Source organism: Pelodiscus sinensis, chromosome 2 (assembly GCF_052426305.1).
Source record: "Pelodiscus sinensis isolate ZL-2025 chromosome 2, ASM5242630v1, whole genome shotgun sequence".
Lineage (NCBI taxonomy): Eukaryota > Metazoa > Chordata > Testudines > Trionychidae > Pelodiscus > Pelodiscus sinensis.
Window position 1 is genome coordinate 221,459,930 of NC_143053.1, and position 26,811 is coordinate 221,486,740.

At 42.7% G+C, this 26,811-nt stretch overlaps 1 protein-coding gene across 2 annotated transcripts in view; it reads right to left on the reverse strand.

Annotated features, from left to right (window-relative positions):
* Positions 1–5,485: 5,485 nt before the first annotated feature.
* The window catches only part of ST8SIA6 (ST8 alpha-N-acetyl-neuraminide alpha-2,8-sialyltransferase 6), a 56,839-nt gene continuing 35,513 nt past the window's right edge, over positions 5,486–26,811 (reverse strand). For both annotated transcript variants that reach the window (XM_014571733.4, XM_006119495.5), the window contains 4 exons: positions 20,638–20,750; positions 18,471–18,563; positions 15,618–16,090; positions 5,486–8,511 (listed from right to left, as the gene is read on the reverse strand). In XM_014571733.4, coding sequence (XP_014427219.1) covers positions 8,504–8,511; positions 15,618–16,090; positions 18,471–18,563; positions 20,638–20,750 — 687 coding nt within the window. In that variant the 3' untranslated portion in view covers positions 5,486–8,503. The remainder of the gene's footprint in view (positions 8,512–15,617; positions 16,091–18,470; positions 18,564–20,637; positions 20,751–26,811) is intronic.

Below are 26,811 nucleotides of genomic sequence, written 5' to 3' on the forward strand. Positions count from 1 at the left end.
GTATTGACATTCATGACAAACAGCAAATTTCCATTCCCTCCTATGAAAGGTAACAGTAGAAAAACATCACAGCCCTCATGCAATTAAGTAGTGGGAGGAGAGAGGGAGAAGCTTTTTACTCTATACATCTATTATATATTTGAGGGAGATTGGGCATCTGTCTATCTGTGTGTCCATCCATCAGCCTGTGAATTCATTTGATCAAGAATTCCTTTTATTGTAACTTAAAGCAAGTTAAGGGTTTGGTAGTGCCAGAAATGTGTGCCTGGAATAGGACTGCCTCTTATACAATGCTAAGGGAGGGGTCTGCTAGCAGGTACAGTTATATTGCAGAATGATCACAGAAGGGCTGTAAGACAGTGGCCGTCTGGGGGAGGGGCTCCAGAGCTGGGCATGATCACCCCTTCCCCACTCACATGCTGGCCCCACAACTGGAGCCCAAGTACTCCTAACCCCCTGGCTCTCATGGAGGGAGCCCTAGCAGGCAGTTCAGCCCCTGCCACCATTGCCAGCCTCGGGAAGCCTCTGCCAGCTATGTACTATGGTTCCCACCATTGCCAGTGGCCCTGTGGTGTTGCCACGAGGCAGCCATCATGGCCCTGGGAGGCCACAGGGAGCCACGCCTGGCTGAGTAGTACAGCCCAGGCAGCCCACCCACACCTCCCAGCCCCACACCTTTCGGGACGTTTTTCCGCAAAAACTCTGTAGTGTAGACATAGCCTGAATAAAGGGCTATTCTGATGGGGGGGCTCCATGTTGAAGCCATTTAATTTTAAATTGGGCTATAAAATGAGTGAGAATCCTACTACAGTTTGGTGATGAGGGCACTAACCTGAGGGGAGGGAGATCCTTGCTCAAATCCTTTCTTTTCCTCAACCTGGGCCTCCTATATATACCACATAAGTGCCCCAACCACTGGCTTAAAAATTATGAGGGAAGCAATCTTTTCCATCATTTCCCTCCCCCCACACATGCCTACTTTGTGTGGGGCTAGGAGTACTTGGAGCATGTCTACCATGCAGCCCCTGTAGGAAAAAGGCAGATAAATGCTTATTTCCCCTTGCTGTGAAGTTCTCACTGTCAGCTAGGCACCCTGAGGCAGAAATTTAGACGTTTAGGTGATTTTTAGAGCAAACAATTTATCCACTGAGTGAGCTTAGGTGCTTACAGGGTTAGACAGCACCTGAGCAGGGTATTTTTGGTTTGCAGTGCAGCCTAAAACTGGAATTTTGACATCTCAAGCTGGGCTTAGGCACCTTAGTCCTTTGTGGCTCTGGCTCTTAATTACTAAGCTTGGTAGAAAACTGTAACTGTAGGTTGTCAGAAAGAGAAGACTTCAGATCACTTTGGTATTCATTTATCAGCAGGAGGGGGGCACTTAGCATGTCGCCATGGGTCTCCCACCCACTTTAAAAAAAAATTATCCTGAAATTGTTTTATCATTTAAATATTAATGGGAACAAAGGCACAGTCATTTCAAAGAGAAGGCTTGCGCTGAGCTCTTCAATCAGGCAGGGTTCCCATTGTGGGCAGGGAGGACTTGATGTAGACCCAGCAATGAAACAAGGACAGAGATAAGCGCATGGGAGGTGGGTGAACCAGCAGCTGGCAGACGATAGCCCCCATCTGTGGCCCTTCCCTCCACACTCTGTGGTCTACCTCTCCCGCTGGAACCCAGAGATCTGCTGTTTCTCCCCCTTCCCCAGACTGGTGCTCCCATCCCCAGATCTCCTTGACTCCAGCCCTAGACTGCTGGGCAGGTGGTGCAGGTACAGCACCCTGACCCTACCCCCCCAGACTCGTAGAATGGGGTGAGTGCCTTTGCTGCAACACCTCCCCATCCCAGTTCCACAGTGTGGGGCAGGCAGTGTGGACACAGCACCCCCAACCCCAGAGTGTGAGGGCATGGGGACATCATAGTGTCCCCACCCCAGAGCATAACGTGGATGACACTGCTGCAATGTCCCCATCCCCAGGCCCAGAGCAACGGGCAGGCAGCAACACTGCAGCACCTCTGACTGGTGCACCTGGCAGACACTAGCCCTCCCCTTCCCAAGTCCTGGCTGCAGGACCTCCGCCCCCAGACACAGCCTGGGCCAAGAACTCACAGGCTTTCTTGGGAGGCAGCGCATGCGTGGGACTAGACCAGGCTGTTCGGAGAAGCTTCCTGGTCTATCATACCTACCACCCATGCACGGATGGATTTAAGGTGCTTGCCCAACTCACCTTGTTCTGAGGCCTACCACCCTTCCTACTGCAAGGGTGCAGAAGGGTGGGACCTCAGCTTGCGAATGGGTGATGGGCTAGATCCATAGCATCTGTCATGCTGGGTTCCCATTCCTAATACAGAGTGGTGCTGCTGGATTAGAGCTGAAAGACACCTGATCTGGCCCATATTTCAGATTAAACCCTGGATTCTGGGAAATGGTGGACAATCAATACCCCTTTCTCCCAGCTGACCAATGGGCACTAGAGATTCCCAAGGTGGGGAGGTGCTACCTAGTGTCCCTCAATGAATGTCTCCCTTCCTCCCTCACTGTTGGGACTCTCAGTTTTCACTTTTGGCATCATTTCAGTTCCATCGTGTGTTGAACACAGGTGGGTGGCATTTTCTTGTCTCAGAAAAAAGATCAGCATCTAAACAAAACTGACTAATGGTCTAGAATTTCAGCGTGTTAGGAGTTATGCAAATGACAGGTTTTCTGTTTGCTGTCTAAAGATGTATTGAAAAAGAAAAATGTGTTTAATAATTTAGTGATTCTATTTTAAACCTTTATCTTGTATGCACATAATACCCAGCATTTCTTCTTATTTTGCTAAGTAAGTGCCAATATGAATCAGGTTAGCATCCTTGATATGAAGAAAGCACAAAGACAGTGGTGCACATTGAGTCCCAAATTGTAGTGAATTTAATGGGAAACCTCACATAAGCATCTGCCCCTAACTGAAATGTAAACTGTAAGGCCGGAACTGTAACTCATTTCCATCACATAGTAAAACAATTTCAGTCCTATTTACAGGCACTAGACCAAGCCACATTTTAATGTTGGCAAGATTCTGTTATCCAGGTGGCTCAGTCTAGCACTTTGTGCAGTGCTCCATTCCATACAGGTCCTTAGAGCACACCCATCACCAGTGAGATGATATGTGTGAGACCTTGATGTTCATATTTTTACTTCAGTCTTTCCAGTCACACAGTAAACAAAACAGCAGCATGCTGGTTTCTTTAGTTAAAGCTAATTTTGCAGGAAGAAGGGACACTCAACAACTGAGAAGACTACAGAGATCTACAGCTCCTAGTTCCTAGATAACAATTCATCAGGTTTCATTATCAATAAGGGAGTGTTTTCAGAGACAGGTTTTTAGTTAACAAGCAAGATCACATGTGAAAATATGTCATCAGGTCACAGCAGCTGGGAAACTGACATTTTCATTTCTGAATTTTTGGCAATGATTTGACATTAGCATAGAAAATAGCATACCCGTGGTGCTCTTATATTTCCAAATTAGTGTATGATAGTTCAAGTCAAATAGCATCTCATCAGATAAACACTTCAGCTACCTAAAGTGCTCTAAAGCATTTTCTTTTTGATGCAGAAAGGCATATCTGATTTAGCAAATCAGCATATAATTGGGACCTATTAGTCTTTTTATTTCTCACGTGTGCATCTTCAGTTGTTTGTATAACAAAGAAAAGAAATAGTTTGTTTTTAACCATTGTCATAACTGACATAAATCCAGAATACACACACTGGTACATCATTTCACACAAAGGGACACGAGTTTTTCTTCTTTTTTTAAACAGGAGCTTAGATTCTGAGGGAATCTCAAATTTTGTGGGAAACTTGACTACCTGCCCTTACTTCTCTGTACAGAAACTACGCAGATCTATGAGCCCTAGGTACCTTATTAACGATAAGGGGAGTGTTTTCAAAGACACTGGTGTGAGCTGGGTGGCCTAATATCCTTTCATTCCTAATTCTCTGGTCTGATTGAAATAAGTTTTGCAACTGCACTTCAGCCCCTAGCAGGCTCCAGAGGATAAAAGTCCACATCACAAAGCCACGCCCACTACATGTACATATTTGACTGGATTTCATAAGACAGTCATTTTCTATTTGGAGTAGCTCTTAAATAAGTAGCATAGATGCTAAATCACCTACTTAACGGCATAAGAATGGCCATACTGGGTCAAAGTAAAGATATAGCTAGCCCAGTATCCTGTATTTCGACTGTGGCTAATGCCAGAGGGAATGAACAGAACACGTAGTCATCAAGTGATCCTTTCCAAGCATCTGATAAACAGGCTAGGGAAACCACCACTGCTCATCTTCCTTCTGTTCTTTTACAGTGAAAGGCAAATCCATTAAGGAGTGTAAACTTTTCCTCTGAAATTCTTCCACTTGAGGGTTGTTTTCTTCTCTGTGTCAATTTAGAATTACTGTGCCCTAGATTTCTATATGATCTAAAATGATTTTAATAAAAAACCCACAACCTACAGTCTATGGTACTCACTAAATACCTTCAAACCAGACGTTTGTCACATTTTCATATAACTGTTCGATTGAAAATGTATTTAATTTTTCATTTTTTGAAAAAAGAAAATCAGTAATGATTTATATTTTTAAAACTTTGTTTTCTTTTAACCAATCCACTAAAATAATAAAAAAAAACATTTCTAAACTATTCAAAACAATGAAGAGAACAAAGAAAGGGTGTACCCACAAAAGAATGGAAAACATTTGCTTGTTGTCAGCAATTGCTGGTATCTATGGGACAGTATAGTCTTGAAGTTCAGTCCATTTTCCATCTCTCTATTTGAGAACCTCTGTAAATATACGGACCATTGATAAAGCTGCAGCAGAGGTAAGTCTAGAGCAGGATTTCCCAACCTATGGGTCGGGACCCAAATATGGGTCGCCATTACATTTCAAAAGGGTGTCCAAGTGTCTCCCCAGGTGGCTCCTCCCCCCCGTTTTTGAATTGCCTTCGGTCACCAAGTCTTCCTGAATTGTCAAAATGGGTTCCCCATCTGGAAAAGGTTGGGAACCACTAGTCTAGAGCATTATTGACCTACTGCACCATCTAACTCAACGGTGGGCAAATATCAGCCCATGAGCCAGATCTGGCTCACTAGGGCTAGTCCCTGGTGGGCTCCCACTGTTATATTTGCTTGTGCTTCTACAGGTACCAGTGATTGCAACTCCTGTTGGCTGTGAATCAATATTTCCAGCCAATGGGAGCTGTGAGAAAAATTGTCCCAATCTGCACCACTTCCTGAGGCTCCCAGTAGCTGGGAATGGCAATCCACCACCAACGGGAGCTGCAATCACTGGTACCTGCAGAGGTACAGTTAACAGTGACAGTAGCCTGCTAGCGGCTAGCCCTGGCAAACCTCTGCCATTTTATTGCCCACCCCAATCTAACTGAAATGTGTATTTTAATAGTTAAATCTTAACCATAAAAAGAAGCCCACAGAGATGTCTAATAAGTCTTTATTTCCAAACAGAAATTGCAAAAAATTCCATTACTGAACAATATGGAACTAGTTCAGTGTTGTAAGAATGCATCATAACAGTGAAACCAACGTGTTTGTGACATAAAATCATTAGGCACTTAAAAACATAAAACAAAGTATAAATTTAAATCAACCGACTGACATCTCTACAACTGCACCCAGTTTCCTGTAATAAAAGCATGTATTGATGCACATGTACAGTAGAGGAGCATTTAATGCCTCCTCCTAAATTCTGCAAAGGGACATTTACATACTATACTGTAATATTGTAATGTGTGAGACAATAGCAAGTTTATATCTTAAAGCATAAAAATGTGCAGTGATCAATTTTTAAGAGACAGTTTTGGAAATAACATTTGCAAAGCTGACGGTTTCAGCATCATTTTTTTTCTGGTGGAATGCACAGTAATAACAGCCCAAAGGATGTGTAATAACTACAGTGATATTCACATATAAAAGAAACAGAATAAAAGTGAGCCCAAACAAATATACATTTTGGAGACACTGAATGAAACCTCAGGCAAGGAACACAAGTTTTAAATATTTGTGAGACCATAGTTATGTGTTATGATGAATAGTATTTTTAAAATTAAAATGTATGTTCATTTATAACCTTATAAACTGTCATGTAGTTTAGAATCTCCCCATTTACTCTTCTCCCTTTATTTGTAACAAATGAACTAAAACAAAAGTAGGATGGTCTGTAAAGAAGCTTAACTCCTAAATCTGCTTCAGTCAGTGTCTCAATTTACATGATGTTGCACCTGCCAGTTTTGCAATTGTCTACAGGCCCAATTCACACTGTGTGAACTCAGGAGAGGGGCTGCAGGGTTGCACTCAGATGCTCAGGATCGCAGGAGACATTATTTGAACCTACAAATTGTCCTTGCACAGTGGGAGGCTAGGTTTTAAAATCCGTCTCTTACTATATCTACACATAAGCGTTTTGTATTGGATCAATCTGCAGTAAATTGGCTGAGCCACAATAAAGGCAAACAGAGGAAAGATTCTCTCGCTTCTGAAACCATCAAGACAATGAAGTCTCTTGGTGCAACATAGGTCTTTACCTGCTTTGACTTCTCTAGAGGAAATAAATCCAGGAAGCAATTATTCAAAATTACAGGTGAAGAATTAGTTGTTAATGGAGAATTCAATGTGATAGTCTCAAAATTCTACCATGGAGCTGCATCACTTTTTCTGGTAATATTTTGTAGCTTCCCTGGCTCATTCTAATGAAATTTAATGTAATAACTTAATTTGATTAGGTAGTTGATATAATTAACATAGAATATAAATAAAAGGCCAAATATAAAGCAGTTATAAAAACACACATATAAAACATGTAAATTACCAATACATTAAATACACTTTCACAGGAATGTAGGAATATTTCTGTAACAGATAAAATATAATGAGAAAACAGTATTTTTGTTTACATTCACTTTAAATAAAGTTAGTCCTTTTTCCCCCAATACTTTGCTTACAGCTAAGTTCAATGGCATATTTAACGTTGTTTAATTGAATGTAGAGTGAAAAAAATAGTGTTATATGGTTAAAGAGGATGTTTAGGAATCTAGTAGTTGAGATTTAGCTCAATATGTACAAAGAATAAGAAAGAAATTCTATATATGATCTGATCATTCAATAGATTCTCCAAGCGGCCACAGAGATTCTGCTGGTAGCAGAAAAGAGTAATTAGAATTTTCTTATATTATCTTAATTTTATTCTATATTAAAATCTATGAATAATAATGTGCAAAGGAACATCACTTCCTGTGAATGAAAAGCACAGGAACAAAAGGCCAGCTCAACTCTCAGCAAAGTTAATAAGGATCTTTCCATTAAGACCATCTTTGCTTTTGTTCTGGTCCCTCTATGCTTCTCCATTGGTGTTTGTCGACCCCTTACAGAAGTCACAAGGGGCTGAGGGAGAACTGCTACAGCACAGGACTAGGGTGGGGCTGACCATACATAACTCTACCCCCACTGCAATCCCTGTCATAGGGAACGTGGAAGAGGGAAGGACACTGGAAGAGTCTTAATGGAATGCCTCAGCTGTCCTAACACCTTAGTAGGTTCTATGCCTGGATGTCAGTTGGCTGCAGGAATAAATGTGAAGGGTGACCACAGTTTTGCCATTGGTTTCTTTGGCTGACGAGTCCATTTTGTATACTGACAGGAATGTGCATCTAGAGTGGAGGAGAAATGCCCATAGGTGGGGGGAGCAGGGTGCATACCTGGGTTCTTGGAGGCACAGCATATAATCTAGCCCACTGTCCTTAGCAGAAGTTGAATTGAACCCAGAATACAATTCACTAATGTGTGGTTTACAAAAAAATCACAGGCCTCTGATCCAGCAAAGACTAGTACCCATGCATACAAGTACCCACTACATCAATGAGGCTGCTCATTGTATACAATTAAACACATGGGCAAGGGTTTGTGTACTCAGCGGAAATAACAGGTAGTATAACTCCCTAGTGCGGGCACAATCACAATGACATATTTCTTGCAATAATTACTCCACTTAGTGGAGTAATTTGCAGGATAAAGGCTTTCAGTGGAAAAAGTTCACTACCAAACAACACATGTCACACTGTGGAGCTGATAAATATACACTTCTGTTCATCTTGTGTGAAATGGCCAAAAATAGTAATCTGTACACCAAAACATTTTAAAAGTATAACAACTTAACAAGCAAAACATTACAAATGTCACATTGTGGAACCATCTTGAGGTTGTGCTTTAAGTTTAACCAATAATTAGGAGTTTCAAAGATTTTCCAGATACATTTTGTTTGCATAAACAATTTTGATTACAAGCAGTTAACAAATGTAGCAATTACAACGTCAGAAATCATTTACTTTTTCCTTTACAGCTAAAATGTTTCCAAATAATAATAGTGCAGTTTAATGCTCACAAAACAACATCATATCAAATCCAATACCAAACTTCTGAGATATACACAATTTCCCTTTGTTGGACTCACCACCCTGGAATTAAAACAAAACAACAACACGTATTACTGTTTCTTGTACGTAAGCAAACTATTAAATTAAAACTATTAGATTTAGATGAGACAATTTTTACAATTCTTATAACTTAAACTTACATTTATGTGTTTTGCCTTGCACATCTGTATTCAGTTATATGTTAGACTTGAGTCTCTCTCTGACATTTGTTCTGTAACATCATAGGCTCACAAAATCCTCGGGGTGTGAAAAGGACTGATAGTGAGCTATCGACTTCAAACATCTGTTCTCTTTAGGGGAGGGCTCTGTGCTGACTACACCATCTCCAGTAATTACTATTCAGCAGTGCTTACATTTAGGTAACCTTGTAGCATGCCCTCAGCAGCTCTTATCAGCTACACAGGGTCAGGCTTGTCAGTATGTGGATGGGGAAAAGACACAGAAAGTTCAGATATAAATATCAAATGGCTGTAGAGAAAATGTTAGCATTTGGGGGGGCTTGCATTTCTTCTAGAATATGGTCCCCCCCCTTCCTGATTACAGTTAGCAGAAATTAATTGTAAATAACATTTGATTTCCATTTGCAATTTCAGGCCCATTATATCTATTCTGAGATTCCGAGGCTTGCTAATTAGACAAGAACAATTTATCTTCACCAGCTTTATCATTCCCATTGTGACCCAGACCCAGCATTCACTTTGGCACATGCAAAACTTTAAGGGGACGTCTAGACTACAGGGTTTTGTCAACAGAAGTTTTGTCAACAGATACTGTCGACAAAGCTTCTGTCGACAAAGAGCATCTAGACTACATTCAGTTCTGTCGACAAAGCAAGCTGCTTTGTTGACAAAACTCTGTAGTCTAGGCACAGCCCTACATGCAATAACACCTTCTGTCGACAGAACTCTGTCGACAGAAGGCGTTATGCCTCGTAAAATGAGGTTTACCAGCGTCGACAAAACTGCTGAGTTCTGTCAACGTTATGTCGACAGAACTCAGCGGTAGTGTAGACGCAGGAATAGTTTTGTCGACAAAAGTCCACTTTTGTCGACAAAACTCTGTAGCCTAGACACACCCTAAGTGTGTGACTAGTTCCACTAATTTCAATGAGTCTGCTCATGAGCTAAATGTTAAGCACATGACTAAGTGCTATCCTGGATCAGGACTTACATGAGGCAGCTGCCGCTGAGGTTGCGTGAGTCCAGAAGTTCCTACATAGCCTTCTCTGGCTTGGCTGGAAAGTCACACTATTGCTTGCTTTTTCAACAGAACTCTTTTGGATCAGCTGAAAATAGCTGAATAGCTCAGCCTCAATTACTAAGCACCACATTCACCACTGACCTCAGATATTCAAACTGAGGCTCAGATAAATGCATGTTCAGCCATACCTTTCTCCCTGGCCCTTCCTGCCGAGGCTTCACTAGCATCCACTGCACCCATCTCCTTCCTCTCCAAGGAGCAGCTCCACTGTTCTGCACAATCCCTCCTCTTTTTGCTCCCCTGACAGCAGCACAGGAATATTAACTTGTGTAGCCACTGCTCCTCCTCCGGCCTCTGAGGTGGCTGAGTTCTCCCTGCTTCACTCTAAGGCGATTAGTAATATGAATGGTTAACTAGTTAACTTGTTAACCAGTAAGCATCACCCTTACCAGGTGATGCTTACTGGTTACGGTTAACTGGCAGCCTGGCTAGGTTGGAGCAGCCCCCCTCCTGCCATGCGCAAGGGGCTGTTGCAGCCCAGCTGGGCTCATGGCACAGTGCAGCAGGCCCAGCCAAGCTGGCACAACCCTCTGTGGGCAGGGGACACTCCATCCCTGCTGGGGCTAAGATGGGCCTGGCCTGGCCAGAACAGCCTCCTGCCCATGGTGGGCCCGACCTGGCCAGAACAGCCCACCACACCACACGCAGTGGGGCCGGGCCCCTCATGCCATGCTGCGGGAATGGGGTGCTCCAGCCCAGAGAGAACAGCTTCTGCTGGAGGCAGCCCCAGTCTGGCCAGAGCATCCGGGGACACTCCAGATTAATTGGAGCAGTCCTCTCCTGCGGCAGTCTGGGGAGATGAGAGGGCTGGGCCTGCCATGCCAAACTGTGGACACAGAGTATTTCAGGCCAGCCAGAGCAGCCCCTACCCGCCTCTGTTTTAGCAGCTAACTGGTTAAACATAACATTTAACATTGATTAAACTGGATTTTACATCCCTAAAGGCTAAGTCTACACTTGCAGAGCTTTTGCACTGTTAGTTTCACCTGTGATAGGGAACTGATAAAGGAAAAGCACTCGTTTGTGTACTCACTTGGGGTTACAGGTGTTGACATTTGCAGCACTTCCATTGCTGAAGGGAACAGTGCCCTGAGGGAAGCTATCCCACAATGGCACTCCCCTGGGAGGGATGGGAGCGATTTCAGGTATTCTGGGTCCCTGCATAGCCCCCTCTCCCAAAATACCAGTAAGCTCCAGGAGCTCAGCTGTTGTCACCTCGCCAGATAAGTGAGCACTTGCCAAGAAAATAGGGAGTTTCAAAGTTCCAAGGGCTTTACAGGGGGAAAGGCAGTCTGCCTTAGACAGATGTCTCTTTACCTGGCATTAGAGCAGCAGAGCTGCTGGATAGAGTGGTCACCTAGGCATTGTGGGATATACTGTGGAGACTAAAAACTCTGTAAGCAGCAAGAATGTGTCTTCACCTGCACATCACTGACAAGTGTAGACACTCCCAGTTTGTGTGTAAAAAGGGAATTTTCCAAATTTAAACAGCAAGGGTAGATATGCCGTAACTCAGCCTCTGACTGGCCAGCTACCTCTGTGAGAAGCAGCTTAATGCTGTGTCAGATGTCCTCCATCTGGAGCTAGTTTCCTTGTTCTTTCTTTCTAGCAGGCAGAACACCTGGCAGATTTGCTAGCCAGATAGCATCTGCACTTGAATGAGACTTCTGAACAATATGATTTTTGCCAAACTAATTAATTTATCTTTTGACATTTTTTCCTTCCAGCGGATTCTTCTCCCTGCTATTTCTATATGGGAAAATGAGATATTTTTCTTCCCCATAGCCTATGTTTATTTGAATCCTCCAGGTTTATCTCGTTAAACCAATGAGCAAACAAGCCTCTCTTCAACCAGAGATCCATAACAAATGCTACTTAGTTATTTAATCTACTGTATATTTGAAAAAGTTGTCTGTGAGTGAGTAAATTGTCTGTCGGTCTTGTTCTGTTCAAGAACTTTTCCTAAACAATAAGAGCTAGAACCACCAAATTTGGTTTGCATCTTCTTCGTATCATAACTTAAAGCAATATAAGGGTCTGGTTTTGCCAAGACAATGGGATATGCCTGGAATGCAATTGTTTCTCATAAAATGGAAATGGAGGGTTCTGCTATCAGGGACAATTAGGCTGTAGAATGACCACAGGGGAGCAACAAGGCCTCAGAAATGGGGACTAGGACAACTGTAACCCCAATGGGGCATCAGAGGCAGGAGTGGAGAAAGGGATAGCTGTCTACTATATATTTGAGAGAGTTTGTCTCTTCGTGTGTCTGTCTGTCTGTCTGTCCCCAAGCCAGGGGACATGCACACCTCCCTCAGCTGTACCCACTGCAGCTGCAGTAATCTTTGACAGGCACTTTTTACATGGCCTCAAGCAGCTACAGTGAGAGCGGGCTGGGGTTGTCCTCTCTTCCTGGGGCAGCCTGCATACTGAACCCCTCATCCCAGCCCCACCCCATAATAATTAATGTAAGCCTCAGGCTAAGCTTTCTTCCTGGCCACTCTTAGGGTTTCCTTGACATTGCATCAGTAATCCAAACCATAATTTTCTCTCTTTAAAAAAACACTTTTCTTATCACGAGGGTGGAGTCAACAGACCACACCTTCTGCAAGGATTCTTCAGGAATCATTTTCCATCTCTCTGCAGTGGTCTGACACCTGCTAAAAGGATGGGTCAACAAAAGAATCCTGCCACTTTGTTACAGTATTGAACTCGACTGAAGCCAATGAAATGGTGCTCATTTACAGCTGCAGACGGACAATGCTTTGGGCAAGATTATGGCTGACACCTCTGTGGGAGCCCCAAAGAGAAAGGGGAGTCTAAGGAAACTGTCCCAGTTGCACACACATTCATGAGACAGACCCAGACCTAGTTCTTGTGCTCACTAGAGAGTGGAATTTTTTTTAAAAAATTGTGAAAACATCAGATTTCAAAAAGCATTAATGAAAAACTTAATTAAAAATGTCAGTTCTCTCTAATAATACTGGTAGAACAGTACATCTTAATAAAAAATTCCACTTCTTTGTTTTTAAAGGACTACATTCTATTCTTTTGGAAATACAAACCATTAATTCAAAAAGTTTTAGTATTAGGGCAGTACAATTCTCCTCAGATTGTTTTTTGCAGTTTGCTGAACAAATCTGGCCACAAAAATGGTTTTCAGCTCCTCAATCTGTCAAGCATTCACAGTGTTTAATTCACCCATATACATGCTTAAGCTTTTTTTGTGATTACTATGTGCTTCATTCTGATGAAAAATTCATAAATGGCTTCCTATTCATTTTCCTAGCTGGCATAGTTACTATAATTAAAGTTATATGGCATAGTTATCATGATTAATATTATATGAAGAGCAAACAGTGGAAACTGCAGGATGTAAAAAGCATAGCAACTGCATGTGTGACTAAGAAATACATGATGTATTTTTCAACATTCCCTATATGCTGTTCCTTTTTACAGTTAAAAAATATAAGCTGGTCATGTGTGTGTGTGTGCAAGCATATTCCTCCTCATCCTCCCATTCTATTCAGTATGTAATGTTATGCATAAGCAATTCTCATTCTGTTTCATTCTTTTGAACATAAGAAGATTTGAAACCATTGGAAGAAAATTGTGATTATTTGACTTGGCCCATCAGTATGAACATTTAAAAAGCAGCCTTCTCTTAAAAATATAAATCAACTGTGAAATATATATTTGAAAGTATGTTTTTTTTCTAAATAGCATGGACAACTATTTTGAAATTCATTTCACAGTCAAACCAGAAGAAAAGTATTTTTTATTTTTTGAACTTTCAGCTTGTTGGACTGGATAGTCTTTTATATAACTTGAAAAATGCCACAGAAAATTATACCAGTCCAATTAAAAGTTATGTCTCATGGTAACCCATTTATTAGTGTTTGAACTCATGTCTTATATAGAGCCAAAGTCCTAGTGACTGGAGTAATTTTGGAGAGTGATAGTGAGCAACAATACTAGATGCTGAACTGGAAATTTTGATGTAGCTGAAGGATGTGCAAACAGCAATCTTGACAAGTTGTGTTTCACCAGCAGGTCAGAAGAATATCGCAACCAAACTAATCTTTCCACAATCAACTGTTATTTGCTCTCTGTAAATTGCCTCAAGATCTGTGCTGCATTTCTTAGGGGGTACAGAACAAAGATGATTCAGCCCAGATAACGAGTACAGTGCTTCATGTCTCTCTGCTTCTGGGGTGTGCTGTGGGCCAGTGTAGACCCCAAAGTAATTTACAGTAGCCCCAAGAGCTCTTGTAATCTGCAACAGCGTCTCCACTTTTGTCAACTGGCTACTCTTCAAACCAGAACTGCACCAACACAGAGAACTGTAGCAATTTCTGCTTCTTGTGCCAACCTGGCATAATCACTATATTTAGGGACATGTAAGTGGGAGGACACAAAGTTGTATACACCTGCCATTTCCTTCTTTTTCTGATCTTCTCCCTTGTATGGCCCTGAAAACTGTTGGAACAGCGTACAAACAGCGGCGGATATAGGGCAGGACAAGTGGGGCGGCTGCCCCGGGCCACGTGCTGTAATAGGCCCCGCGCCGAGCTGCCGCGCGGGGCCCAAACGGCTGCTTGAGCCACTTGCTCCCGCGTGGTGTCCTGGCTGAGCGGCACAGAACTTAGCCGAGCACCATGGCGGGAGGTGAAGGGGCGGTGATGTACACAGCCAGGGGGCTCCAGGTCCCACCCCCTGGCCATGTACATCACTGCCCCACCCCCTTCTCCTCCCGCCATGGCGCTTTGCTGAGTTCTGCGCCGCTCAGCCGGGACACCATGCAGGGCCCAAATGGCTGTTTGGGCTTCATGAGTGAGAGGCAGGAGGGGGAGGACTAAGGAGAAGAGAAAGAGAGAGTGAGGCAGGAGGAGGAGGAGAAGAGAAAGAGAGAGTGAGGCAGGAGGGGGAGGAGAAGGGAAAGAGAGAGTGAGGCAGGAGGGAGAAGAGAAGAGAAAAAGAGTGAGGCAGAAGGAGAAATAAGAGAGAGAGAGGCAGGAGGAGGGGAGAGACAGAGTGAGTGAGGCAGGAGGGGGAGGAGAAGAGAAAGAGAGAGTGAGGCAGGAGGAGAAGAGAAAGAGAGAGTGAGGCAGGAGGAGAAGAGAAAGAGAGAGTGAAGCAGGAGGGGGAAGAGAAGAGAAAGAGTGAGGCAGGCGGGGAACTTAAATACAAATTAAAATGTTTAAGTATTAATGCAGAATTTTGTTTAAGAATGACTTACAATATAATGAAAATAAAAATTATCCAACTAAATTAAGTTTCTATCAAATTTACCCAATTCACATTTAAAATGAAAATAGCCTTCAATTTGTGCATTTGACACCTTTTTTCTTCAAAGGGGGGGTCCCACGAAATTGTGCTTCCCTGGACCCCCAAAACTCTCATCTGCCCCTGTGTACAAAGTTTTAGGCAGCCCCAGAATCTCACCTTTTCTCTCTTTCAGGTGGCAGAATGTGTCTGTCTTAACCCTCTTTTAGTCAAGAGGACACCTTGGGGAATCCATTATAAAACACAAAAGACTGGCAGGCACGTATTTGAGATCATGGAACACTACTGATAGATTGAGTTGTGGCAATCATGGATGGTGCTGCCAGTCCTTCATATGTCCTTGGAAGTTGGCAGTTTAGAAGCGGAAGTCAGAGCTGACCCTAATCTTTCACCTCCATTGTACTGTATATTGCAGCGGAGTCAATCCCCCTTCTAATTCATACACATACCTCTCTTTGGGAGCAATGTGCATATACGGGGAATAGCAGCTTCCTGCCCCTCACCCGGGGTTGCAGAAAAGGCACTTATGCCCTGATACTTACTTAAACTGAAGTGTTTCATCTTTGAGGAATCCGACCTACCTTTTTCGTCTGAGTCACATTTACCAAATTGCAGCTTCAGAATGCCCTTCCCATGAAGCTGGAGAATCTGGTTGTATTCTTTGGGCATTGCATGGAAACCCGGCTTGGGCAGTTGGTTGTCATAATAGTGGTGACTGATTGGCATCTCCTCTGTGGTTTTAGAGAAAGGCCAGAAGCCATACAACTTCACATTCTCACACAGTTCAACAGCAGCACTTGCAATCATAAAGCCAGAAGACAATCGATATGCTTTCACGCCCTTAGTTCTCCAGAACTGGGCAAGACTTTTCAGATACCTGGGATGGAAAAATATCGCCCTCTGTTTTGCTCTGAACTCTTGCAGAGTGTGATATACTTTGAAAGATGCAGCTGTGTTGCTTTTGAAGGAAAATGCTGGCAGTAAAAGGAAAGCGTTTCCATAACTTGCCATGTTCTCCAGAAATGTCACCTTCTTTTCATTCAGTTTGTTGTATCTGTCAAATAAAATGCCTAGTGAACTTATCAGTTTTAGAAGGAAAAAATGCTTGAATTCAGTATTATCAAAGGCCAGATTTTCACAACTGCTTGAACATATAATCTGTGAGCTCGGTCATTGCCATTTTATCAGTTCATATAGTAAATGTGTATGATATGATCACAGTTTTACATGTGCTATTATGAAAATCTGGCCTTATGTGAATTATTAAATAATTACAATTTACTTAATTTCATAAGAATTGCCACACCAAATCAGACCTGTGATCCACCCCATCCAGGATCATGTCTTCAAAGGAAGGTACAAGAAACCTCACACATTTAAAAATTGCACATTAGCATGCATCATAAAAATCTGAATGCAAAATAGTTACTACATGTGTGAGGCAGCTACTTTGCAAATGTAGACTGTGCAAAGACTTGTGCATGTGCCTGACTTTAAGGATGTGAATAGTCCTCATGGAGTTAAAATTAAGCACATGATTAAGTCTTCACAGAGTCAGAACCTTAGCTGCTTTTTAAATAGGACTCATCTGATTTTCTAATCTGAGAGCACCTAAAGCTCCCACTGACTCAACACTTCTAATGAATTGCCAGATCTTGTGTCCAAAATTCTGCAATATAAGAATAATGATCAAAGTGGATTTGCTTTGGGACTTTATTTCAGCCTTGCCATAGTTTTTATATCTGTATTGCAAACACCTTGAAAATACCAGAATAGCTGATATAACTTCAACTAAAATGTTGTGGGAAGAATCCCACACTTAGCTTGCTAATTAGAATTTAAAGTGATTAAAATTAGAGCAGTTCTCTAGACAACCTTTTCCCTCTCCTCCTTCTAAGGCACTTACAGCTTTCTCAGAATAATAAAGTCATAGAAATGTCCAAATTCCAAAGTCCCGACTAGTTTTTATTGAGTCCTTACTAAGATTAACACTATTGACTTCAATGGAAGTTTGCCCGAATAAAGACAGAGATAAAAACTTAGTGGAACACCATGAGTAAGACGGAGAACAATAAATACAGTGAGCCCTCGCTACTTCGCGGTTCGACCATCGCGGATTCACGACTTCGCGGACTTTTTTCATTACGTATGTATATATTATAAAAGAAATATATCGCGGATTTTCTGGAAATTTCGAAAATAGCCGCGATATATGAAGACCCCAAATATTTCGTTAATTCCATTAAATATGGTGTCCCTACTTCGCGGATTTTCAGCTATCGCGGTCGGGTTTGGAACCTATCTACCGCGATAAACGAGGGTTCACTGTAGCATCAATTGCCACCAACAAAACTGCTTACTTATGCTGAACCTCTGAGCCAAAATTTATTTTCACTTGCAACCCCATTGCAAGTGAAAACAAGTTTGAAGTCAATGGGTCAAATTCACTGCTAGTGTAATCCACAAATACATCTTCATTTATATCAGCAAGGATTGCAAAAGCATCAAAGCAGAATTTATCCCAAAGAATCCAGCTATCTCCCTGATTCAATGACAAACTTCTTTTAGAGAGACAAGATAGGGAGGTAGTAGTTTCTACTGACCCAACTTTTGTTGGTGAGAGAGAAGTTGGTCCCATAAAAGATATTACCTCACCCACCTTCTCTCTCTGATGTCTTGGGACTGCCATAGCTACAACAAAACTTCAGATTTCTGCATATTCAATTGTTTTCTTCTCACTTTAAAGTTAAAGTCAATTTTGTCTGTCATGTCTGTTTGAGGAATATAGAGAAGATGGACCTTAAGCTGCTGTAGGATTATTAAACCATAAATATCAATATACTACACTGATTTATTTGGCAGATAAGCATTAGCTAGATCGGCGAAGGGTCCAATGTGAAACTGAAGGTTATATGATAATTAGCAAGTTCTAATCAGATTTTTGTTGTTGTTTTCCCAAGAAGGGGAGGAAAGCAAAATACTTTGGAGAAAAAGGGGAGATCTACTTTGCTTTGCATTCTTTAGTGTTTGGACAATGTATTATACAAATTTAGGCTCCAATTCAGGAAAATGCTTGAGCACATGTTTAACTGTAAGTCCCACTGATGGACTTCTTAGACACATGCTTAAGGGCTTTCCTAAGTCATTGCTATAAATGCCAGTTTTAGAGAATAGACTTGAAATGAGAATGATTGCTATTGCCCCTGCTTAGATCACTTGGATGGGTGCAAACAGAGGCACTATAATCTCTGGACTTGTTTAATAGATTTACATTCACACTAGTCTACTTTTTACCTGGGAGTTAAGAATCCCTAATGTGAAGTAATCAGAATGCATTGCCCACCGTGATGAATCCCAAACGTTTTGTAACAAAATCTAAAGCATGTCAAACAATTAAAACATTACATAGGAACAAAAATTGTGGTGATACTTACCGCTGTGCTATGATGCTTGGATTAACAGTCACAAGATTGGTTTTATTGCCAACATCTTTGCTAACGCTTCCTATGGTTGGGGGAAGGTTACACCTGAGGTTTAGAAACAGCTATTTAAATAGAACCCCACCACAAATGCCTTGCCATTATTCTAATGCAGCTCCCACAACTGTACCATAATGTTTATAGGTCACCTCCCTCTAGTACTTAATAAATAAATAAATAAATAAATAGTACTGAACCCTTCCAATATGCCTGAAAAATAATTATTTAACCTATTATACAGATAAGTACACTGAGGTACAGTCACATTTTTTTCAAATCATCTGAGTCTGTACCCAAGACACTAATAAACCAGGAAGTCCCACTTCCCAGATCCCCTGCTCTAACCACTAGACTATATTCTGCCCTGTTTCCATCCAAGATAAAGTAATCCAGCTCCTCTTGAGGTTTTCTGTAGTTTAACTAAAAATAGTGTGATTAATACTAAAGATGCAATTGGCACTAGATGGAAATATGTCCAACTACTAATTCATTCCAACTACTGGGTCAATAGTAAATACTCAATATGTATTGAAGGTAACAAAGAAAAGGTTTGAGTCTGAATTATGCTTACTAACACATTCTTAAACACCTGCTAAATTTAGGTTCAGCATCTCATCTTGTAGGTTCATCACTTCTATTTAGGCCAATCATCTAAATTAGACACGGGAAGGGTTCTTTTTTGGCTTATTTGAGAACACTAGATGCAAAATAAGAAAGGTGACAAAATCCAGAGCAGGTGGGTGCGGGCACTGAGTTCTGTCTGCAAGAGTGTCATTCTCTTGCACATTGGAAAGTGCCTGGTGGAGAACAGAGTGAAAATTTCACTACCACACTCTTCAATGAAACTCCCTAGGCATCTCTGCCATCCAACCTCAGACCCAAGGCCTCAAGTGGGCTTGAGAACCCAACCTGCCTTCCAAGCTGCAACTTCCACACTGCTGTTTTTGTATGTGCTAGTTTGAGCTCTACTACTGCAAGTCTGGCTGCCCAGGTTGGGAGGATTGCTCATAGTTGCACCATAGGCAGGGCCAGAAAGACACCTCAAGAAGCAGTTAGGTGCCTAGAAGGATTTTCAAAAGTTCCAAGGTGCCCAACTCCCACTGGGAGTTTGAGAAGCTATTTAGGTGCCCATATGTATTTTAGGCACCTAAATATCTTTAAAAATCTGGTCCCTAGGCCTTGTTCCACTCAGCAGTGCAAGGCCTACATACCTTTAAATATCTGGGTCCAAGGTCTCCATCCAACAATGCATGCAACCATATGTTCAACTTTATACCTCTGCATAGTAATCTGAATGTCAATTGGTAACATTTTAAAAGTACTCTAAGGTCTTAAAAGCAGATTTTCAAAGGTACTTAGGTTTCTGAAAATGCTGGTAGGGAGCTAGGGGATTTTCCCCAAGAAAACCCACAAAAGGTAAGGTGCCTGGGATAAATATTATAAGGCAAAGGCAAGCCTGTAACATATTGAATGTGAGCTTACATCACTGTCTTTTTTAATCTCTTCTCCCGAGCCAAAGAAAAACACTCCTCAACCCTAAATGATCATTCAATAAGCAAAAGTCTGACCTTCACCGAGACTCAACTCCCAAACTAGAACACACCCAGGTTCATAGGCTCCTGCAATCTAGGACCACAAGAAATCATTGTGATCATCTTGTCCAACCTCCTCCACATTGCAGGCCACAGAACCTCACCCACCTACTCCTGTAACAGACCCATGACCTCAGGCTGCATTACTGAAGACCTCAAATCATGATTTAAAGACTTCAAGTTGCAGAGAATCCACCGTCTACATGATTCATGCCTTATGTTGCAGAGGAAGGTGAAAAACCTCTGCCAAATTAATTTAAGGGAATGACTTCCCAGCTCCAAATATGGCAATCCGTTAGTTCCTCAGTACATGGGCCAGACCCGAAATCACAGATACCTGAAGTAGTGAAATATAAAGGATCCTTGACTATTGTGTTGAAGAATGGGGCAGACAATCTGGGAAGGTGGGGAGACAGGAATGGGGTGCATGTGCACACCCACAAGCCATAGCACAGGTTTGCTTTTAGGCCTATCAAGCTTGACAGAGTCCTTTCAAGAGATTTAGCACAATAGTGTTTAGCAGCTCTTACCTAAATACAAAGTCAGAGTTATCGATTTCAGCTCCACAGCTGGAGTTTTTCAGAATGCCCCCATTTCCAACCACTGCACAGTGCTTAAAAGGATAGCCCAAAAAAGGTGGGGACTGAAAAGAATAATGAAAAAAAAAAAAAGCGTGAACAGAGTTTGGGTTTGTGTGTGGTTTTTGTTGTTGTTTTGTTTTTTTGCATTTCCAGTACTATGTAAATAAGATTATAAATTTAGGCTAACTCCAGGAAATAGCAGAGAACGCACATAGAATGCAGCATATGTCTGCCATGAACAGTCAGAAGTAACAGATGTAGAATGAGCAAAAATGGACTGTTAGCTGCTATCTGTGCTTTCCATACTTTGGGGAAACAATTTTGCATTGCTAAACATGCACAAAAAGATAAATAACTTGCTTTGTTCTTTTCCTTAGAACATATTGGATACATTTTACCATAAAATACTCCGGTTATAGACAGTATCCCCTAAGGGGTGGGGATACACTGCAATGTAAGCCCCCGGTTGTGGGACTCAAAGCAGCTGACCTGTGTTAGGGAATCCTGGACTTAAGCATCTACGTTGTTATTTAACCCTATATTAAGACTTTTTAACCTATGCTCAAAGCTGGAGTTCTGGCATCCAGAGATGTGCACAGACCTGAGTCAATCCAACCATATCCCTGAGTCCCAAGGGCCCTCCTATAATGCCACTCTAGCCCCGCGACCAGGATGTACTGTGGAAAACTTGACAGCCCACGTTGCATGCTATCAGATGTCTGAACAGTCTGCTGACACATCCTGCCGAGCAGGCATTTTGTTCTGTGTGTTCTCAGCTACTGGAAAGAGCAACATGGAAGACATGCCTGTTGAAGAACTTCTCTCACTTGTGCTTTCATTTGTGTGACAGGAAACGGGCAAAGCATCCATGAGGCACTGGTGGACATTTCAGCAGCATTTTCTATCCCACCCAAAGGTACCTGAATGTGAGCTTCCTGATGGAGCAGCAGCAGGAGGAGGAGTGCACTGGCTGATACTGCTTGGTACAACTGGCATAGCCACTGATACTCCATATGTAGACCAGCATGTCTGCCACAGGGCCACCAGCACATTGTCATGAAGACCTGGGATGACCAGCAGTGGAACCAAAACTTTTGCAGGAAGCAAGCTACCCTTTTGGATGTCTGTGAGCAGCATGCCTTCATCCTTCAGTGTAACAAAACACAGCTGAGGTCACCCTTGCTGGTCCAGAAGCAGGTTGCCATAACTGTCTGGAAGTGGCTATCCCAAACTGCTACAGGTTCATTGCCAACCAGTTTGGGGTTGAAAAGTTGGTAGCGGGCAACGTGAGTGAGAAGTAAGTGAGCCAATCAGATGTGTCATTTCCTCCAGAGTGGCAGGCCTTGCAGATATTCCAGAGTAATTGCTATCTTGGAAAGAATGGGGTTTCCAAACTGCACTGGGACCACTGATGAGACTCTTGTACCCATAGTATGCTCTCCTCACGAAGCACTAGTGCAAAACCTGCAAAAGGTGCTGCTTCATTGGTAGGCAGACCCTTGTGGGCCACACAGGCCAATTTATGAATATCCAGGTGGGCTGTTTTGGGAGAGTTCATGTTAGCAACTTTTAGCCACTTGGGAGTCTACATTTCTGGACCAAATGGGAACACTATTCTTACTAAATGGCATTGTCATGAATGGAGTTACTGTCCCCACCATTATTTGGGGGGAGCTTGCATACACTCTTTTGCATTTAATTACACAATCAATGGTTGCTGAGTGGACTTTTGGCAGATTAAATTCATGTTGGAGATGTCTACAAACCTGTGATGAAGCCCGTGTACTCAATGCTGTCCCCATTATTGTGGTTTGTTGTGCTCTTCACAACATTTGTGAAGCCAGAAGTGAGCCATTTCCCCCTGAATGGGCTGTGAGGGGTCACTGAACTGGTGCCCACAGCCAGGAAGTGCAGCCACCACTGTGGGAGCTTGTTGTACCAAGGCAGAAGTGAGGATATTTTGTGTTCTCATATTATGGAGTTATGTGACCCAATGGAAGAGTGGGAATAGTACCTGTATGAATGTGTGTGTGAGGAGGAAGGGACTAGTTAAATGTTTGAATGGAGCATTTAGTGCTTTGGAAGGTGGGTGGACATCAGTGCCATACAGTGTAGTTATGAATGATGTGATAATTAACGAATTGGAGGCAGAGGGACATGGGTTTACATATTGAATTTCTTGAATGTGAATTGCTGGACATTGACAGATAGAGGAATAGTGTCTGCTTGCTAATGCATAATTGCACCTGATCATGTTTTTAGCATTATTATCTGAACTCATGATTGTATCATGTGGTGCAGTGGGAGCAATAAACTTCTTGAGGACTTAAAAAACTTTATTTGTAAACTTATATTAAAACAGCACAACAGTCAACCCCTGCTGGACAGGCCAGCTGTCATCACAACACCCAAAAGAAGTAGCAAAAGAACATTTAAAAAAAAAAGCCATAGAAAAACTGCTGGAAACATGAAAAGCACAAACTCTATCACTATATGCTCCATGTTCCGTTTTCTTATTCCCACTTTTCCTGCACACGTTGGCAGGGCAGGAAGGAAGACTGGAAGTATCCACAGGAAATGAGTCGCAGAAGAAAGGCTGCATTAGGGTTTAGTTGCTCTGCCCAGTCTCTTATCCCAAAATGGAGTTGGCCAAGTTACTATATGCCTGAGAGTAAGTTGCAGATGGATCAGGCTGTGGTGTGGCAGTAGGATAAAAAGCTCCTGCAGCCATAACGGAGATGAGTTGTTGAAACAATTCTCTCTGTTGAGCTCTGTCCTCTGTCATTAGCTGCAGTTCCTCTCAGAAACTGCTTTGCGAGTGCTTGCTCCTTCGCTGAAATCCTGTCCTCCACCTGGGTGGCAAGCCTCAGCCTTTCCTCCTGCCTCAGCACACTTTTATTCCCGGCTTTTATCTGTCTATGTCTGGTACTGGACTTGCTGGTCTGCTGTGTCCAGAACATGGACCATAAATTCATTATGGAAGAGGTTCTCTTTGGAATGGCCCATGAGGATACACAGGGCCATGGATCAAGTTCCTTATGAGCATCAGGCAGGAGAGGTTGAGAGGCCTGAAACAGGGCAAGAAACAGAGGGTTACTGTTTACAGTGTGCAGTGGAGGACCTCAGAATTCATTCTTATGGAATCTCAGGGACATAAAATGAAACATTTCTGAACTGAACCCACATGTATTATAATGGGAATGCTTCAGTCCAAAATTCTCTCTGGCTACAGCTTGGTTACTCGCAGTTACAGAACAGAAGAGATAGTGGGAAGGTTAAAATTACAGCCTATTCTATAAAATGTTAGAACTAAGTGGCATATGGAGCATGCATGTGGGGGAGGCTAGTGCTGCAAAAGACTCTTCCTCATTTCAGGTCTTCCACACTTTGTAGGACACAACTGTTCTTGTGATGCCCTATTGCCAAAGGGAGATGTTATTCCAAGCTGCTGGTGAGAAATCCACAATGTATGCAGCAGAAGTAGTCAAACATATAGGCTATATCTACACTGCCAGTTTTTGCAGCAGAAAATATGCTGAGGGGCTCATTTGCATGTGTTGTGATCTAATTTGCATATTTTCTCCCGATCTATTTTTGCACTAGGGTTTTTTGCGCAAAAACAAGCAGTATGGACATTTTCTTTTTGCACAAAAAGCCCTTTTCCTGCAAGATCAGTATAGCTCCTTTTTTGAGGCATAAGGATCTTGTGGAAAAAGGGCTTTTTGTGCAAAAAGAAAACATCCACACTGCTTGTTTTTGCGCAAAAATCCTTAGTGCAAAAGCGGATCGGGAGAAAATATGCAAATTAGATCACAACACATGCAAATGAGCCCCTCAGCATATTTTCTGCTGCAAAAACTGGCAGTGTAGACATAGCCAAAGTGATTGAAAAGCACATCAGCGAATGGAGTGGGCTAGTCAGCTACTGAGGTGGCCCTGGGAAATACGCCCTTTCCCACAGTCTAACTGCATATCTGGAGTTCCTGCTTCAGGAAAAGTTTGCAGCCATCAGTAACTGGGACTGGGTCAGAATCCATGAGGGAATTAACAGGATGCTGTGTTAGTTAGCTCACACATTGCTTACCCTACTATTGCTGCACAGAAAATATGCGGAGTTCTATAGCCTTCCTCCTCCTTGCATCCACTACAGTTCTGGACAAAAAGTGACTTCTACTTGGAAAAAATAAATTTGTGACGCATGAACTGCATGGACTACCTCTAACTGCAATGAACTTGACTGGGAAATAGAAGACAGTTTCCAAAACACACACACTAAGTTCATTGTTTCCAGCTGGCTCCACCGAGCAAGGAGGAGAGATTGCAGAGTGGCAAATTTCAAGCTCTTACTAGTGAAAGGAAACATAGCTGACCCTAGCAAACATCTGTGGCTTTAAAGTAAAAACACCCTTTGCAGTTGTTTATGACTGTTTGAAATTCCCAGTCACCATTTTGAACTTCACATGCTGGCCAGAGAGGGGACACCAATGTGCTCCAATACTCTTAGTGGACACCCAACTTAGCTAGGGCTGATCATAACCTGTGCATTGCTTCCAGCAAAGAAAACCCTCCCATTACTATAATCATTAACTGTAAATCCAAGTCATAAACTTACCGGCCTCGAAGAAACCTCTGTCTTCAACAGGTTAGCTGTAGGCTCAGCAGTGGGCTGTTCTCAGAGGGGGAATCAAACAGCTCTTCTTGAACTTGCTGTTGATCCTGATGCGCAGTTTGCTCTGGGATTGGTTTCAGAACGTTTAACAGTCACTTTGTGTACATCACTCAGAGCCTGCTGCTGGCTCCCAAAAGTCCCCATGCTGTATTCAGGAGCCTGCAGAGCATCATCCCAGTTCTCCAGGTTGTTATGATCCAGACATGGCTCCGTGTTGGGTGCAGAGTCCAGTGCCCTGCCAACCTCTTCATTAAACAGTTGTGATGTTGGCAAGTTGCCTGAGAAGTGATTCTTGTCTCTGGTCTTCCAGTTCTTGCCCTTCAGCTTCTTAATATGCCCTCCACCCTGATCATTTGTCTAGAAAATCTGCAAAGCAGCCAGGTTTTTTGCTGGAACATGGGGTCATTTCTAGTGCTTTTGCTAAAGTCCACAGTTTTCCTGGCCTTGCCCCAGAGATTCACCAAAACTGGGTTGTGCTTTCATGACCATGAAGCCATACGATTTAAAAAAGTCTTGCCCTGCTCAGTCTCAATTGCACAGCCTGTAGACTCCTTTACAGTGTGCTGGTAGTGTGGCGGTCAGAAGAAAATGAGTTAACAATGAACTGTTGCCTTGCACCAAAGGGGGCAGCTTTCATTTTCAAGTTAACTTGGATTGTTGGGATAGCGAGGACTAAGGAGATTGGCCCGTGGAATTGTGGGATACTTCTGCCAGATTCCCAGGGTAAGAGCCCACCCAAAGCTGCATCTACACTGCAAAGGAATAGGGCTCGAGCCCTGGTTCCTGGCTTGACTTGTGCTTGTACCCTGCAGCCCTGGGGATCCTGGGATCTGAGTCTCTGTAATTGCAGTGCAGCGCAGATGCAAAGGAGGTTAAGCTTGAGATGTGCAGATGTGCCCTTAGTGGGACCACGTATCTAAGGAGACCTCCAAGAACTGCTACTGTCTGGGGGAAACTCAGGTGCCTAATGTTATCTTCCCCCTTCTCTCAGATTCTCTTAGACTGGCCAAGTGGGAGGGAGGGAAAAGGAGAGAAACGGCAGATGGTGACATACAGGAAGGCAAGAAAGAGTATGAAAGCTGGTAAATGCCAGTCCCTGGAGAAGTTTATCTCAAGACAACACAATGAAAAAGGCTGGAGAACCAAGGTACCTCTGTGACGTTGGAGAAAGAATTTGGTTTTTGTCACTCAGTTTCACTGCACAAACACAAGGTATTAGGTGAAACTGACCCAAGGCTAAACTAGTCTGGCTGGGATAGCAAGTACATCTTCATATCAGCAGATACCAAAGCTGAACAAGGCCTGATTCTCTTTTCACTCACTCTAGTTTCACACCACTGTGGTTGGCATCAGGAAAGAAAGAATATGACAAATCTACTGAAGAGTGAAACTTTTCGTAATCACCTGAAACCAGGCTGTCCACAGACCTGGCCTCTTGCCCCTGGACTGCACAA